Raw genomic sequence first — 16,370 nt, 5'->3', positions numbered from 1 at the left:
ACATTAGGGCTTATATGTTAGTGAAAACTTGAGACTTTTTGCGAAAGCTGATTGGCGGATCGGACAGATCTTCCGCCAACGAGTTCCAGGTATACTTGAAACATATAAGGTCTATTGTCTTCACACATTCTCTAGCTTACGGGTTGCTTACAGGCCTAGAGGTTTTCGCATTCCGAGATCACTTAACGTGGTTATCCGAAGTACGTATCCAATTTTCGAGCAGCGATATCATCTCGTTCTCGAAGCGCTAACCTACTCAATCTTCTTACCACCCTTCTTTCCGCCACGATCCTCCCCAGCAAGCCACAACGCCGAGAACACCAAAAATGCAGCGCTGGTGCTGATGGCACCAGCATAGTAGGGCCACGCAGCACTCAAGAACCTTGGGTACCCGTCGTGGCGCGGTGGAATGACGGGCACGGTCGTCGCGCTTGACAAGAATGTCCAACTATTCGAATCATCATCCCGATTAGCGTGATGAACCACAGAATAGAAAGAGGAGCACGCACCCCTTTCGCTTATATTCAATCAAAAACTTGAACACGCCATGCCTGTCGGGAGCCCTGAACTGGACGGAGTATTTGCCGGGGATGCCGTCAGTCGAAGGCGGCAGGAGAGTGCGAACGTGCGGGTCGAGCATGGTGAAGTCGAGTTGGAGGTCGGCGAGGCCGGAATAAGGCTCCCAAGAGGACGTCTTCGAGTTCCAGCGCGAGATGTACGCGTCGAAGACCTGTGTGTATCGTTAGATGGTATCGGTAAATGTCGGACATGGCGGACGTACAATCTGGTCGTTGATGGTATAATGAGGCCTGGGTTCAGTCTCGTTGACCATGTGATGGGCAGTTTTGTCGATGCGGAGGACTTTGTTTTCTTGGAACGTCCAAGACGCGATGTCTAACGCGAACTGTTCGTTGGCCGACTTTTCACCCCTGCACAGTTCGCTATCAGTATCCGCAAGAACGGAATGAGATCCTGAGCAGACGAACTTAGTGATCTCCTTCTTGGCAAACTCGTCGCTGAATAGCTCAATACCCCCCACCCACATGACCCTCGCTGAATCCCTTGTCTGGAATCCACTGACAACGCCCATCATACTACCCGCCCAAAGGCCCTCGCCGCCTTTCTCAGCAGCATCGACGACAACACCTCCAGACGCGTCCTCCGTGGAGTCGGCAGCGAAGCTCTCCGCTGGGGCGTTCAGGACAGGGACCAATAGCGGGTTGTTGCCAAGTGCATGTGAGATACCGGAGAACCAGACCTTCTTGCCTTCAATCGAGGGAGACAGTATAGGGTTGGATGGAACAGTTATGGGGATGACAGTGGCCGGCGCGTCGCGTTCGGGGAAATGTGAGACGAGAGGGGTACCTGGAGGTGGAAGGATGAGGGAGAATTCGGAGGCAAGTGAGTAAGCAAGGGATTGCTTGGGTGAGAGAGCAAAGATGATGTTGGTGTTTGACTCGAGCGCTTGGACGAGTGATTGAGGGGTCACATCTGGTCCAAAGCCTAAGAAAGAGTGTATTCCGTCAGTGATCATATTTCACACCGCACGGTCTATCGAACACAGGCATACAGCTAGGGACAGAAGATTATAGGACAACAGAGCTACAATGTGCCACTGCGGGGTCCTTCATCACATGTCGAATAGATATGGAAGAAAGTAATAATGGGACAAAGAAAGCACAAATTGAATCAAGATCTACACACTTTTGGTATCCGGAGCGAAGTATAGGACATGCGAGAAGTTGGGGATATCATCTTCAATGAGCTTCGGACTCTCCTCCTTCGGCGCGCGAAACGTGAGCTCGTAGCCTTGCTCTGTCCATACCATAGCGAATTAATACATAGTGCCTAGACCGTAAAGCAATATACACACTTTCGAGATTGCCAAAAAATATCGAATAGTCCTCCTTCTTGACACTTGGTTGAAGGAATACGAGGACCGAGTCTCCTGTGCTAGACTTCGCGAGCGTGACGTGAAGTGCTACCAGCGCGCTGACGAAACCGAAGAGAGACCGTATGCCGAGCATTTTGTCGGATTGAGCCCACTAGACCGTTGCGGGACTGTCCAACTAGAGTATAAGGGCTGACGGTGGTGGTAAGGAGAGAAGATGGGTGAGCTCTAAAGTTACACGTCGACCATCTATTTCCGTGTACGCGCTATACTGCGTATGTTACGTAAGGTTACGCGTCTTGACGTGGCGTGTTGTCGCCACAGTGGCTATTCCCCCTTTCCTCTCACCACCAGCTGGGAACTATCGTTTTCCTGAGAGCTTTTCCTGGCTATCGTTTCTGGGTACCAGTGCCTCCGTGAATGTGAAGATTTCTGACGCCAGTCGTTAGTCCTAGTCGAGATCAAGCCCCTACTGCTACTGAGCAACTTTCATCCATGACGGCCAAAATCACCGCACACACCGTCGACGCAGACGCCAACAAGGATACGCAGACGCGTATTTTTGACTTAAGTGCATCGTACGCTCCAGAAATACTCGAATTCTGGGTACATAAGCATCATATAGCCAAAGCGGAGGCCGATTCTCTGAAGGTACGAAGTCTTGTCAATACTTGGGCATTTCTTTCGTTGGCCCGAGCGTCTTTCCTTACCCTCGAAACAGAAGAAGAATTGTCTTTCTCTGACTTTTGCTTTTTGTAGGCAAGAATGTCGCTGGCGCAACATGATATTAGCCCCCTGCAACAAGAAGTTCGACAAGTCTCGGACTTGATCTCAGGAGTACAGGGTGAAAATGCACAGCGCAGGACGCACGAGCAAGAGCTCCGCGATCTTCTTGGTCGGACACAGACTGAATTACAGGTCTTGAAGACCAGAATCGAGAACATGGAAAAGGATAAGGAAGGAGTGGCTGTAAAATTACTCCGGGCTGAGAGCGCCGGAGCGGACGGCGAACAGCAGGTGCAGTTCCTACGGCAGCTTGATTGTGAGGTCGGGCACTGACGGACAGTCACTATTTTTTAGATCAAGATGCATCATTTGCAAGCTGAGAAATTGTCCCTAGAGACGCAAAATAATAGGCAGAGAAAGGTGGCGGAGATGTTCCCAAATTCTGGGTCCTTCTTTGACCCAGAAACGGTGGCCTACGATGCCATTACCCTCGAACCATCTCGGATGCAAATGCTCGTCGATAAACTACCTTGGGCAAGTCGCATCAGTGTTACTTCCTGTCATCATATTCTCATAAACGCAAACGTAAAGAAAAATGAAGATGGAACCGCTAGGAGGTATGATCTCGCTTCCTGCCCCGACTGTCGTACACTAATATTCCCTTGGCCTGTAGTTCACTCTGCTTTCTTCCCCGACCTCCAGCCTGCATGCCTCTACATGTCACAGCCTGCGGCCAACACGGATATTGGTTCAGCCATCCATTCACACTCAGCCCTGATCAGCCGTTCGAACTGATCGTTGAAGGGAAGCTGGGTCAGGTCCGCAATTCCTTCCATTTACGGTGCAGTACAAGTATTTCTATGGCACTAAGCAAGTCGTCGATTTCCTCTTGTGTAGTGGTTATATCTTGGCCGGTACACCACAAAGGAAATGGAAGATTATCCTATGCAACTTTCAGAGTGGATGATACTTGATGACGCAGTACGCCTCTTACTCTCCGACGATCTCGGATTTCTTGTAGAGCTTACTAGAGGACATTGACCCCATGGTCTTCTGCTCCAAGACTAAAAATCAATACTGCGTCCAACGTGCGGCCTCGATGACTTCTGGCCATACTGTCCCATTCACGGCAATACTCGACATAAAAAGCAGTCTCGATTCTGGAATGCTCAATGTCCCCTGCTTCAGCTTGCTCTGCGTTGGTTTCTCTGTATACTTCTACAACGCTCTGAAGACTGTAGCGGCGGACTTGGCAGGGAGCCCGATTCAGACGAGGGATCTCGTGGGCACTCCAAATGAGGGGTCTCATGAGCCGTAGGCGAAATGGTCGGTAGAGGTTTTGGTAGGCTACTCAATCAAATATGTGCAGTTTTCCCAGAAAATTTCCCTCGATAGAGACTCGGAGGGCAATCTTGGCAGCTCGAAGCGGGGTCTCGAGGTCTCAATTGTGGCCCAACGCCACCCATTTCGGTGTTTTTCTCACGCACGTCATCGTCTCGATTTGGCCTCCGAGTCGATCAAGACCCGATCAACCAGACGATTTTCATCCCTGTCGAGTATCTTGCTGTTTGTTCTCTTCCAAGGTTGCGTTCGCCGAAATATCCTGCGCTTTCTCACTCATAATACTCGGGCCACAGTGAAGGGGTGCTAACAACGTACGTTGTTGTAATGCCACAAGTCATGAATTCTACTGGGACTGACAAACTTATGGCTCAGGCATTCATTAGTTGTCCCAATAATGCATCGAGTACTAGCCATTCCTGAACTATTGTTGAACGTCTTCTCCTTTCTAGACGACCGGTCCAACGCGAAGACGGCCGTCGTCTGCAAAAGTTGGTCGGAATTTGCTTTGAACGAACTTTGGAACAATGTCGACATCAGCATACTCAAGTCCTTGGCCCCTATGGATGTATCACTACTGGAGGAGAAATCCGTACTTGTGAGTGGGTTTACTGTAAGATCTCGATTATAATACGGTAGAAATGACCTCTTTCCTCGTCAGTTGCTTGAACGTTCCCCCACCCAGTCAGAATGGAGTCGATTCTTGAACAATACCAAACGCGTCCACTATCTCAACGTAGCACCTATCTCGCCCAGGATGCTCTCATTGCATACCGTCACGATCTACGAGCTGGCGCTAGGCCGGACCAACCACCTCATATTTCCTCATATCCGCGGGCTCACAGCTGAAGAGGGTACTCTCAGCGCCTTGTTTATGAGCGACACCGTCGAATCTCTCGATATCTGCCTTTTTCCTCCAACGACAGAGATAGAAGTCTTCAAGAGGCTGGCAGCACGCCACAGGCCCACGCTTATACAACATATCTGCGAACGCATGCCTCGCCTGACCGAGCTTCTTTTTAGGGGGCCTGACCTCGCACGAATCGCCGAATCAGACATAGTCACCCTCATTCAGGCGCAACCCTGCCTCAAAGTTGTTCAACTCCCTCTATACGAGATGTCTTCCCTCATCTGGTCTGCTCTCGCGGAATTGGACCATTTAGAACGGATAGGGACGGCTTTTCCTGAACCTCCTTTTTACTTCGGCGAGCTACACAATCTACGCTCATTCGGTCCGCCACAAACTTCACTCAAGGACGGTGCCTTTCCAGCCTTATACAGCCTCTATATTCCCGCAATTACTGTCGAAACAGCTCTCTCATACCTTACGCAGGCCCATTTTCCTTTGGGGCAGCTTCAGGTTCTTCACCTACGTTTGCCGTTCGCGGTGGAAGTCAAACCTGAGGACGTCCAACATCTTATCATCTCCCTCGGAAAAGCCTGCACCTCACTCCGCTCTCTGCATATAAACATCCATCCGACGGAGCCCTTCACGTTCCCAGATCTCGCTCTTGTCTCCGCACTTAAATACGAGCATTTTAAGGATATTATCTCCTTTAAGTTGCTGGAAGATTTCATCATCGCACATACGCATCCCATCGAGGTATCGGAAGACGACCTCACGCATCTCGCCACCAATGGGCTTTATCTCGAAACCCTTTGGCTTAATCCACGGCCCATCGCCTTGTCGCCATCCTCTCTCACTCTACGGGCCCTCGATATATTCGCCCAGAACTGTCCTAACATCTGGAGCCTGGGATTATACATGGACGCTAGATCACCCCCAGAAGTTCCTCAGCCAGAACATCGCTACCAGATTGAGCACGTCTACGTCGGGTGTTCGCCAAATGCCATGTTTCCCGAGTCTCCCGAATGCTGCAGGCAGATCGCGGAGTACCTCGCCGCCATCGTTGTAGAATCGGATAGGGCCTCTATCACCTCGCATCTGGTTCACGACGAAGTCAAACACGACGACCTGTACGAAGGAAAAGTGGAGGCAGTACTCTTGGCCAGCCACAGAGCGAATTGGAGAATCGTGGAGGAGATGATGGTCATGCTCTTCAAGGACAGGATGAAAAGACGCCGGGAGAGCAACTCTTTACAGCGTCGTATGTGGGAGATGGAGAGGAGAATGGAGCAGGCCCTGGGGGATAAAGTTACTCTCGATTAGCGTCTAGCGTTCTCTGACGAGGAGCAATGGTTCTCACTCGTAAGTTTTGATCTAAAATCTCTAAGAAATATGCGCTCTATTAACGTTGGGGTACAAGCATATGGCCGTGAGCAGGTATTTGTCCAGAAATTTTGGGAATCCCCTTACGGTAAGCTCAAAATGCTTTTCTTCTTTTCGAATTTGCCCTGGCTAACACTCGTGACTTCGTTTGTACAGCTTCCTAAACTCCATCTTCCTCGAAATTTCATTGATTTGAGCTCGTCCAGTTTCGGGCTTACATTGCGCATGGTGACTTCGCACTCATTTGTTACTGTTGACGACTTCATTTGAACACTCTGTGGTCCTTGTTTCGTCTTACGGGGTAAACACAGGAAGGCTGAAGATGAGCTTTCTACCTGACGACGAATGCGACTGCCCATTCGCCGCATCATTTGCGTAGCGAGCAATGCTGAAGAGGTTCATGCCAGCTGTCGGATGTAACAGGTATGCAAACCGCTTGCTGGCTGGCATCAATAAGGCTGTTCTTCCCGCATGGGCCTCTGGTAAGCCTGGATACTTTAGCGGGATTTTATCGCTTATGTTGCTGCAAGCGCAAGGCTTGCGTGGCATGTGTAACTTATATGTTGTGTGTCCCTCTCCCGGGGCCTTGTACTCCGCTCCTTCCTTCTTTCCTTCCGCTCAGGTTGAAACGCCAAACTGTGCACCACAAAGTGACCTCCTCGTTTACGCAGTCGAGCGCCTTACTTACCTTGTGGGTCGGTCAGGATTTGGTCACAAACGTGAACACTGGCGCTAGCTAGCTGTCGATGACGCGCTAGACGTGCACTCAAACGGTCTGAGGCTCCGGTGTGCTGCATCCATCATAATCTTCCACCTATGATCTCTATGAAGCTTTGATGCGCTCAAAAACTTACTACTATGAGCCGATTACTTCTGCAGCCTAATTAACGGCATATTGATCCGGTCCCACATGTTGATCTGACTCTCATCGCCACACATACGCACACGCATCGACAAGCTCGTCTCGAGCAAGCATGGGCCACACTGCCTGTTTCTACGTCCTTTTGGCAATGCGAACATGTGGGACTAACTTGAGCGCGGTCCGCCAGCGATCTTCTCGAGACTGTCCACACGCTAGCTCGTCCATGGCGGTAATTAGGCAGTGCGAATGCTGCATACTGAACACTCGTCTACATGGCAATGTAGCCCGCTGATGCATATAAAAGGGATAACGTGTCCTCTGTTTTCTCCTCAGTTCGCTCCGCATCATTCTTCTACGACTCCTCCTCTTGAACACTACACCACTCTTTAGTCACTTCATCCCCTCATCACTCCTTCCAATAATGTTCTCCTTCGCCAGCATCATCGCCGTGGCCTCTGTCGCCCTCTTCTCTCTGGTTCCTGCGAGCGCTGTGCCCACCGGAAACAGCACTCTCCTCGCCAGACAAAGCTACAGCGGTGATGGTACGTTTCTTGGATCTACTCTCCTTCTCCTCTGGCATCGCAGGTCTGACAATCGCACAGGAACCTACTATTCGCCAGGTTTGGGCGCTTGGTAAAATTTTGCTGGTTTCTCTTGGAAAACGTCGGCCCTCAACTGACCGTTAAACACAGCGGTTTGACCAACGCCGACACGGACCTCATAGTCGCTGTTTCCACCAGTCTTTACGATTCTTACCCGTGAGCAAACGCCCTTCCACTGTCTTTCCATCTCTTGTCGCTAACGATGATCATTCACAGCGGTGCTACCTCCAACCCCAACCTGTCAGTACACAACAGTATATACGTCCATCTCTGCCCACTCCCTTGCTCACAATTCTCCATGTCCAGCAACCCCATTTGTGGCAAGACTATCACGGCCACATGTACGCCACCTCACTTTTTTTTTGACATGCAACATGTAGACACTAACTTCTTCGCCGCTGTGTATCGCTCATAGACAATGGAAAGAGCGTGACTGCCGCTGTCGAAGACAAGTGCTACGCCTGCGCGGAGTACGACCTCGACTTCTCCCCGTCCGCTTTCCAGCAGCTCGCTGACGAGTCGGTCGGCCGCATCGAGATCACCTGGCAATTCAACTAAACGTCATTCTTTTGACCGCGACACAACATCATTTCTTTAACTTGTTTCTGCACGCTGTCTCTATCTATCGTTATTTATTGGGTAGGCCTCGACGGCTCGTTTGGATGTACAAGACCTACCGGAGCTACGCCCCGTTTGTCAATAAATATATCGGACAGTCGGCCTACAGAAGCGAGATGATCAGTGTGAAGCTCAGACTGGTCTCACCAAAAGAGGGCAATCTTTACGGCCAAAATGGTTAACCGCCGTCGTCGCTTGAAAGCACTAACCTTTAATTGCAGGATAAACGTCGATGCCTTCAAAGTGCGTTAGCGCACTGGCCAGAATGGCAATACCTGACTATTTTAGTTCGAACCTCAAGAAAGCACCTCAAAAAGAAATGAAAACGGGAAACACAACCAAACGAAATGGAGACATCTGCGTTATAAGAGGGTTGATGTACACTGCACTACGGTTCTCACCGTGACTGTGTTGATCTGTACCGTATCCTGATCGCATGCGATCCCTAAATTATTCCGCTTTTGATGCGCAAGCTCAGTGCTTTCTCGACAGATATGGTTCGATAAAGGGTTAATGGCATGAATATTCTGAGTATTGCGCGAACAGTCCGAGTAGCGCAAGGTTAGAAACCTCGTAAGTTGGCTTGCTCGTAACCACTAGACCAAAGGACACCTTTCAACATTTGAAATTACTGCCCGATCGGGTTACGTAATCTTGATCACTGTCTCAGTCAAATTAGCGTCGAGCTCAGTCAGCATCGAACTCACTTTGTCCCTCACTGTCTCCTTACATCTGTCTCTGTCGCTTTCGTTCCGACAATATGTTTGGGAGTGTGAGGACAGTCAGTCTACGAATGATTTGATGGCACTAATATCATCACTCCTCCAATGTAGATTACTTCTTGGTGGTCCGGGCCTTCCTCAACACCTGTGCCTTCGGGGAAGTACGACCCCACAGACCCCAAGCAGAATCCATTGAACCCCCAAGGCTTGAAACCGTGCGCTGAACTGTACTTCTTTGCTACTTGACCCGTGATTGACTCTTCTCATGCAGCTGTTGTGCATGCCCACAGACCAAGTCCGCTCGGGATGACTGCTTCCTCAAGTTCGATGGGTCAGAAGTCGACGACAAGTGCAAGGAGCTTGTACAGCAACATCAGGCTTGTATGAGGGCGCTTGGTTTCAAAGTATAGAAAGTCATGATCTCCATCAGGCCCGTGGTTCTCGTTGGCTTAGCGTCAGAGGGTGACTCGAAGAAGGGCTACTGGATTTCTGGTCTGGTCACTATTATCATCCGTGTGCGCTTCTTGTGCTGCACTTATTCGTCCACATTTATTCCTAGCAACAACCCCATCTCATCGAATACACATGTATCCCTATTAATTCACCCACATTCGTCCCTTCCTGTCTCTCTTCTTTCCTCGGGCCAAGACAAGGGCCTCTCGACCGCCACACGCCATCCACCATTTCTCTCGGTCGCTCCTAGGTCGCTTTCATAATTCAAAATCATGACGTCGCGAACATCCGGCCGCCGAACTCCATGCATGCTCAGGACTGACTCCTCGTCCCGTCATGATTTTATCTACCAGTCTACAATGAGCGAGGACAATTGACGATGGCGGAATGAAGGTGTATAGGGCAGTTCTTTCCCCGAAGTTGCAACCCTAACGAGTATCGCGAGTATGTGGCGGTTTTATCCGCTGCGTTCAAGTAGCGTCTTCCACACATTGACCTCACGCGCATAATATACCTCACGGAGCGCGATCACAGTCCAGGGCGCAAATGCTCTCACGTATGTCGGAGAAATTCTAGTGGTCTGGTGCTCATATCATATTTTCATCATAATCTTGCGTTTCTCCAATTTGATCATCCTCAGAGCACATAAACGACGCGAGCCTCCAACATTATGGTGTCCCTGAGTAGTTCTCATGTGCTTACTGGTGAGGCACTCAGGATAACTACATCATGGACCTTCCTGAGCTCTTATATGCATTTCGTGCCCATTCTGCGCCTCGAATGCCAGCGCACTTCACAGCCCCCGAGTCCATGCGACGTATACCCTTTGGTCTGTTCTCTTCAGCTTTTAGGTGCGGTACGCGTGCCGGACATGTGCAATCCTCATCTTGGACTTTTTGATTTTGATCCGGCCCCTTGTTGATTACCGATGGGTAAAGAGACCTCACGGCTACGATGGAGAGCATGCAGAGCTCTTTGATCGGTAGCAAGTCTGGCCGTCGTCCATATAAGGTGGATTGATTAATGGATATCGATTAACACCCCAAAAGCCGTCCTCTCCCTTACACAGGCCGCCAAATTTCTGTACAGCTAGTTTCCTTCGTGTTCAATCATGTTTGCTTTCACTACCCTCTTTGCCCTCACGGCCACTTCGCTCTTTGCTTCGGCTAGTGCGTCACCAACCGGCGACCGTGCTCTCATCGCCAGACAAACATACACTGGCCAAGGTGCGCAACGTTACCTGCATCACCTCTTCTTACTCTGTCTGACTTTTGTTATGGCGATTTAATCATCATTTTAGGCACGTTTTTTGACGTTGCGCTAGGCGAGTTTGCATCCTTTCTATGCACATATTCCGTCTGCTGACATCCGATATTTAGGCGCTTGTGGCATCACGAACGTCGCGACGGACCTTGTCGTAGCTGTCTCGGACGACATGTATGAGACATGGCCGTGAGTGCTCTTTTTTCACATAAATGCCGAATGACTCACGGCCTTGGATGTCTCAGTGGTGCAACGGCGAACCCGAACCTCAACCCCATCTGCGGCAAGACACTCACCGCGTTCTGTACGTCCGCCCTTCTTTTCAGTTTTCTGTGGCGCCGAGACTTTCGCCGCCCGAAACACCACATCCGCTGGCCCTGATGTAATCTCGCAATCATAGATGGGTCGAAGAGCGTGACTGCCACCGTCGTCGACCGTTGCGGCGGCTGTGCCTTCTACGACCTTGACTTTTCAAGGGGTGCCTTCGATCAGCTCGCCAGCGAGGACTTGGGCAGGATCGACATTACTTGGGAGTGGAATTAATCTCCCACATGAGGGTCATCACTTGGTATATTTATGTGATGTCATTATTGCGAGCTTAACCTTGTAAGACTGTGTCCGCATTATATATTGCTATTTATTGGTTTCAGAATGTAGGCAACCTAAATATGGGTGGCCCATGGGGTCTCACCTCTCTGCCGTTGGAGTTTCCTGTTCAAGTTTACCGAAACCTTCGCCGAGACCTCGGAAGGCCTACACACCTCCGCTATGTCTTACATGTGCCGAGACATTTTACCTTCCTTTCCGCCGTAGAAACGGCCGAGCACAACTGCCACTTCCGCGGAATTGCTGGCTGTGTCAGTTCCATGAAAACTTCACCGCGGCCGAACATTTTTTTTGCAAGTAGCCCGCGAACACTTCCGGCCTCCTAATAGACATCGTATAAAGTCTATGGCCTGTGCACGGGGATTTTTTACTATCACTCACACCACTACCACAACCATCAAACTCTTACCACATCCACCTTTACACTACTACCCAAAGCCCAAATACCTGTCTTCCACAATGGCTACTCAGACTCTCGGAAATGTGTCTCGTACCTTCCAGAGTAGGGATTCCTTTTATTCAGAGGATGATGACGCGACTCGTACGTTTTCTCTTTACCCTATTGGCGGCGATGTTCTAACTAGACTTTCGATAGCTCGCATGCCTTCCAAATCAACCTTTGAACCACTCCGTCTCCCCAGCTTTACCAGAACTTTGTCGACTTCCAGCTCGTCATCGTCCTCGAGCTCTTGCGACTCCTCTTCAGATGAATCCGCGGTGTTTACACCATCGGATAGCTACGAACGCTCTTCCAAATACTCTTCGACACATTCACAGCTCAGAGCTGCGCTCGCCAGTGATCCTCGCCGCCAGACACGGCCTCGTATTTCTGCACATGGATCGACATCATCTGAAGACGAATTCACTGCATACACCCGGTTTCCTCAGAAGCAAGCCGCGTCGAAGCCTCAGCCAGGTACTAGGCAGCGAGCTGTGAACAAGTTTGCGATCATCGGACGCTCTTCTGTTATCCTGCCATCCTACCCTATTACCTCCATGCCCTCCATTTCACGGTCCGACTCGAGCTCGTCATCGAGTAGCGACGCCGCAACGCCCACCGGGGAGAGGCAGCGAGTCTTCCCCGCCTCTTCTCACTACACCCGCAACCGTAAACAACACACCAACCTCCCAACACTTCGTCCTTCCCACATCGAAATTGCCTCACCGCTCGTCTTTGGCAGCGCCACACCTCCCGCGTTCACAACCCCAGGGTCCACACCTCGTGCAGAGCTCGGGGAGTGGATTTCCGGTACGGCAGAAATGCATGTCTTTCAGGTGTTGGCCAAAGTGAACGAGAAGTTGGATGTGGAAGCGACGTTGAGGATGAAGTTAGAGGAGGCTGCCAAGGGGATGAACAGGGATGTTTGGGAGAGGAGGATGGCGAGAAGGGGGAGGAAGGCGTTGTGATGTGCGCTTTCGAGTTCCCAATAGAGCATCGTGCCATAGACTACCATAGACTTCCCACATAGATTTTGTATTATGCAGATTCAATATACCATTTCTTCTGAACCTTTATCATGGAAATGTGGCGGATATCATTGTGGCGAGTGTAAGTATGGTAACCGTGGGAACAACGCGTAACCGGCGTTCGGCGCTCGACCGGCCAGCCCATCGGGACAAACCGTTCCTCTCCTCAACTTCAAAGTACTGTCATCGCAATATCTCGCCACAATGTCTGGCTGCATGGCTACAAGTTTGTGTGGGGAGATCTTTTCGGTCTTAGTCCCATTCCATGTCACGCCACTTGTTCGTCTTGTACTCATTTAGGGTTGCGCCTGGGCGTGCCGACATGCTATTCTTGCATCCCGCCTCGATGATTTCAGGAGGCCCGCTCAAATGGCGAAATCTGTTCCAGCTTTGAGTTTCCGTCTCTTGTTCTCACCAACTCCCAACAGGTATCACTTGAGCTTGCTTTGCGGTCTTCAACGGGTTTCCCGAAAGCCCGTTACTGGGTATAGGTGAACACGGAACATTCACACAAAAAGGGGCCATGTTCCTCTTCAGCTCTAGCCTCGTTCTGGTTGCGGTATCGCTCATCACACCTTCATCTGGGCAAAACGTCTGCGAGAATTACGGCGAGTCGCCTGGCTCTGCATGTACCTGTCCCCCAGGCTTCGGTGGCTCGACATGTTCCTCTCCGGCATGTGGCGGAAACATATTTCAAGGAACAAATCGTAGCATCATCTCCGACGCGTCGGCGACGGCTTTCGGAAATCTAACGTCTTCAGCATGTTCGTGTGAAGACGGATGGACGGGCACGGGATGCAATGTATGCAAGAGCACGACGAGCTGTCAGAATGCGTACACCGCCGTGAACGGGACGTCTTCTTCAAGCTCAGGCGTGGATGGTTTAGATGGCTCGTCATCAGTGTTGAATAGCACATTGACGTGCAACAGCGAGCCACAGATATGGGCTGCTGGCGAGATGAGCTGTCAGGTCGTGGTGCGTATTCCTCTTGCTCTCGCTCAAACATTCAAGTCCTTTGGAAGTTCACGCAACATCATCTATAAACAGAACCCAACTCTCCAAGCTATCTACCCACTCGATTCCACACTCACCATCCTCCGCACACTCAACGCCTCCCTTACACCATCCCAAGGCCTCACCTCGTTTGGCTCTTCGGGATCCATCTACGCCCAGCTCTGGTACTCTGGAATCGAGCAATTCTACTGTACCGCATCTTCATGCACACAGACCTCTCCCTCCGGTAACGGATCCTCCACTTGGTCATGTCATGACCTATCATGCACTTGTCGTCCCAACACCACCTTCTGCGGTGGCGCTCCCGTTAGTAACCTCACCGACACGATCGACGGATTGAGCGACGACCTGACCATAGGCTGTGGAGAATTGGCGGGCAATGGAACCGCGACGTGTTCATTCCAACAAAGCGTACTGACGAGTTTGTTCGGGAGTGGAGGATTATCTTTGAGCGATTGTGTTTTCGGGGAGTGTGTGGCCCAGGGTGTCGTCGATAGCGCCGAAGGAAACACGCCGAGTGGCGATACGAGTGGCGGCGGTACTCAACTGAGTTCGGGGGTTATCGCGGGGTTGGCGGTCGTAGGAGGATTGGTAGGACTGGTTTTGTTGGGATTGGTGGTAGGATTATGGAATCAGAGGAAATCGAGGAGGGCTGGTGAGAAGGGAATGAGTACGGGACGGGGTTATGGGGGGGTTGCGGTTGAGTGGAAGGATTTAAGATATGTGGTTCCTGGAAATGGTGGTAAGAGTTGGTATTGGAGAGGAAGGAATACGGTTCATGACAAGGTCGTTTTGGATGGGGTGAGCGGTAAAGTTGCGCCTGGACAGATGATGGGGATTTTGGGACCTAGTGGTACGCGATCCTTCCAGCTTCTCTGCGCATTGTCCATCTTCATCAACGTTGTTCTTGCACTCAGGTGCCGGCAAGACCACGCTCGTTGAGATTCTTTCCGAGAAACATAAATCCGGCATAATCACTGGCTCCGTCCTCTTTCCCTCTTCACACTCAACCTCCACATCCCATCCTCCCCGAATAGGTTTCGTCCCCCAACAAGACATCCTCCCCGCAACCCTCACGGTCCTCGAAGCTCTGCTCTTCGCCGCCCGTCTCCGTCTTCCTGAACATATCTCTGATGCTGAAAAGAAATACCGCGTGGAGGACGTGATCGAGCAGCTCGGACTAACGAATTTGAGGGATGTGAGAATCGGAGGGACGAGTGGAGAAGGCAGGGGGATCAGTGGGGGTGAAATGAGGAGGGTTAGTATCGGATTGGAGTTGGTGGGTAGTCCTGATGTATTGATTTTGGACGAACCGACTTCAGGTGGGTGGTCATTTCAAAGCGTATTTTTCCAATGATAAAGTACTGAGGATATGACAACTTCGTTCCAGGTTTGGACTCAGTTTCTGCGTCGAAGGTGGCGAGTGTCCTTCGCGCTGTGGCCCACGATCCCGAAAACCCAACGGCCGTCATCGCCTCCATCCATCAGCCGAGGTAAACCAACCCTTAGCGGCCCTCTTCTTATCTCATGCCTGTGTATATTTACCCGTCACCCCCGCAGCTCACAACTCTATCAAACTTTCGACAAAATACTCCTCCTGTCCCAAGGTCAAGCCCTCTACAACGGCCCTGGCTCTTTCGCACCCGCTCAACATTTCATGGCGCGGGGGCTCCCGTACCAGGAGGGTTATAACGTCGCGGATTATTTACTCGAGATCGCTAGTGATGGTGATTTGAGTCTGTCTTCTGAGCTGGTAAGATGTCCGAGTCGGGATAAAAGTGGGAAGGAACGATCAGGAGGCGGATCGGGAGACGTGGAAAAGGGGAATGGAGGGTGCCTTGTTAGTGGAAGTGCGGGGGATATCAATGGTGTTGTTCTACTTCCAGACAATAAGAAGCCAGGAAAGTTGCGTGGAAATCGTAGAGGATGGAGGTCGTTAGTCTCGGGAGAAGGATACGCGACGACGTTCTTGACGCAGTTCGAGATGCTGGCGGGAAGGGAGTGGAAGATCCTGAGGAGGTATGTGTTTCGCCTTCTCTTCCGTTCCACGTGCGTAAAATTATGATACTCTGTGGTTGTGTAGGGATAAAACACTATTTTTTGCTCATGTCGGGATTTCGTGCGTCCTTGGGGTATTCTGTGGTATGTCTCTGATTTCTCTGCACCGCTTATTGTTGGAGTTCGGAGTTCGAACGTACAACGCAGTTTCGGTAATTCCCGGCAGGTCTTTTGTGCGCGTTGGACGCGCCTCTCGCTTTCCCTCATTCACTCGTCTATCGGTGTCTGAGGGTAAGCAACATCTATCTACTTTACTGTCTACTGTACTTATTCTTCCTGTAGTGTGTTCTACCCTACAGGTAACTTCAATCCATTCACTCGTCTATCGGTGTCTGAGGTGTGTTCTACCCTACAGGTTCTAACAGGTTATGGGCTTTTGACCTCGAGCTACTCGCCCGAGACGTCACCCTGTAGCACACCACACCCATATCACCCTCGAACGATCTACTCTCTTGGTTCTCCGTCTTCTCTGGCCCTCTGAGGCTGTTGTTTCTGTCACTGCTATCGTCAGTGCGC

General features: G+C 50.8%; 8 protein-coding genes across 8 annotated transcripts in view; 7 read left to right on the top strand and 1 right to left on the bottom strand.

Annotated features, from left to right (window-relative positions):
* Positions 1-252: 252 nt before the first annotated feature.
* Positions 253-2,027, bottom strand: STEHIDRAFT_65218 (Dolichyl-diphosphooligosaccharide-protein glycosyltransferase subunit; the record flags this gene model as incomplete). Its single annotated transcript, XM_007308295.1, has 6 exons — positions 253-448; positions 510-730; positions 782-929; positions 987-1,503; positions 1,705-1,813; positions 1,872-2,027. The coding sequence occupies 6 exons, from the start codon at positions 2,025-2,027 to the stop codon at positions 253-255; spliced, it is 1,347 nt and encodes a 448-aa protein (XP_007308357.1).
* Positions 2,028-2,257: 230 nt separating this feature from the next.
* Positions 2,258-3,992, top strand: STEHIDRAFT_124570 (uncharacterized protein). The gene is made up of 7 exons (XM_007308519.1): positions 2,258-2,542; positions 2,651-2,908; positions 2,972-3,151; positions 3,209-3,234; positions 3,291-3,435; positions 3,515-3,598; positions 3,681-3,992. The coding sequence occupies exons 1-7, from the start codon at positions 2,387-2,389 to the stop codon at positions 3,933-3,935; spliced, it is 1,104 nt and encodes a 367-aa protein (XP_007308581.1). The 5' UTR covers positions 2,258-2,386; the 3' UTR covers positions 3,936-3,992.
* A 363-nt stretch (positions 3,993-4,355) lies between these two features.
* STEHIDRAFT_160994 (uncharacterized protein) lies at positions 4,356-6,128 on the top strand (the record flags this gene model as incomplete). The annotated part of the gene is made up of 2 exons (XM_007308518.1): positions 4,356-4,556; positions 4,620-6,128. 2 exons carry the CDS (start codon positions 4,356-4,358, stop codon positions 6,126-6,128), a joined length of 1,710 nt encoding a protein of 569 aa, XP_007308580.1.
* Positions 6,129-7,471: 1,343 nt separating this feature from the next.
* Positions 7,472-8,210, top strand: STEHIDRAFT_160993 (barwin-like endoglucanase; the record flags this gene model as incomplete). The annotated part of the gene is made up of 6 exons (XM_007308517.1): positions 7,472-7,592; positions 7,653-7,683; positions 7,743-7,808; positions 7,869-7,892; positions 7,959-7,993; positions 8,068-8,210. The coding sequence occupies 6 exons, from the start codon at positions 7,472-7,474 to the stop codon at positions 8,208-8,210; spliced, it is 420 nt and encodes a 139-aa protein (XP_007308579.1).
* Positions 8,211-8,990: 780 nt separating this feature from the next.
* On the top strand, positions 8,991-9,612 carry STEHIDRAFT_124568 (uncharacterized protein). Its single transcript, XM_007308516.1, has 3 exons — positions 8,991-9,042; positions 9,104-9,207; positions 9,264-9,612. The coding sequence occupies exons 1-3, from the start codon at positions 9,031-9,033 to the stop codon at positions 9,400-9,402; spliced, it is 255 nt and encodes an 84-aa protein (XP_007308578.1). The 5' UTR covers positions 8,991-9,030; the 3' UTR covers positions 9,403-9,612.
* Positions 9,613-10,820: 1,208 nt separating this feature from the next.
* Positions 10,821-11,251, top strand: STEHIDRAFT_64756 (uncharacterized protein; the record flags this gene model as incomplete). The annotated part of the gene is made up of 3 exons (XM_007308263.1): positions 10,821-10,897; positions 10,954-11,012; positions 11,109-11,251. Coding segments are annotated over 3 exons (279 nt in total), but the record flags the coding sequence as incomplete, so codon positions are not given.
* Positions 11,252-11,773: 522 nt separating this feature from the next.
* STEHIDRAFT_160991 (uncharacterized protein) lies at positions 11,774-12,721 on the top strand (the record flags this gene model as incomplete). Its single annotated transcript, XM_007308515.1, has 2 exons — positions 11,774-11,855; positions 11,910-12,721. 2 exons carry the CDS (start codon positions 11,774-11,776, stop codon positions 12,719-12,721), a joined length of 894 nt encoding a protein of 297 aa, XP_007308577.1.
* Positions 12,722-13,304: 583 nt separating this feature from the next.
* The window catches only part of STEHIDRAFT_102953 (uncharacterized protein), a gene marked incomplete at its 5' end in the record, with an annotated part of 9,754 nt that continues 6,688 nt past the window's right edge, over positions 13,305-16,370 (top strand). Inside the window, 7 exons of the mRNA XM_007308514.1 lie at positions 13,305-13,757; positions 13,830-14,649; positions 14,714-15,118; positions 15,187-15,289; positions 15,357-15,629; positions 15,729-15,815; positions 15,880-15,938. Of these exons, the coding sequence (XP_007308576.1) occupies positions 13,305-13,757; positions 13,830-14,649; positions 14,714-15,118; positions 15,187-15,289; positions 15,357-15,629; positions 15,729-15,815; positions 15,880-15,938 (2,200 nt within the window). The remainder of the gene's footprint in view (positions 13,758-13,829; positions 14,650-14,713; positions 15,119-15,186; positions 15,290-15,356; positions 15,630-15,728; positions 15,816-15,879; positions 15,939-16,370) is intronic.

The sequence above is a fragment of the Stereum hirsutum genome, assembly GCF_000264905.1.
Source record: "Stereum hirsutum FP-91666 SS1 unplaced genomic scaffold STEHIscaffold_15, whole genome shotgun sequence".
NCBI lineage: Eukaryota > Fungi > Basidiomycota > Agaricomycetes > Russulales > Stereaceae > Stereum > Stereum hirsutum.
Note: the sequence above shows the minus strand (reverse complement) of the source record. Positions and strands in the feature narration are given on the sequence as shown.

Excerpts from the sequence above, each read along its gene's own strand:
- STEHIDRAFT_124570 (XM_007308519.1), top strand. The coding sequence starts at position 2,387 with ATGACGGCCAAAATCACCGCACACACCGTCGACGCAGACGCCAACAAG. Across the intron at positions 3,436-3,514 it reads TTGAAGGGAAGCTGGGTCAG|TGGTTATATCTTGGCCGGTA; the intron begins GTCCGCAATTCC and ends CCTCTTGTGTAG. Across the intron at positions 3,599-3,680 it reads GGATGATACTTGATGACGCA|ACTAAAAATCAATACTGCGT; the intron begins GTACGCCTCTTA and ends TTCTGCTCCAAG.
- STEHIDRAFT_124568 (XM_007308516.1), top strand. Across the intron at positions 9,208-9,263 it reads AACCCCCAAGGCTTGAAACC|CTGTTGTGCATGCCCACAGA; the intron begins GTGCGCTGAACT and ends CTTCTCATGCAG.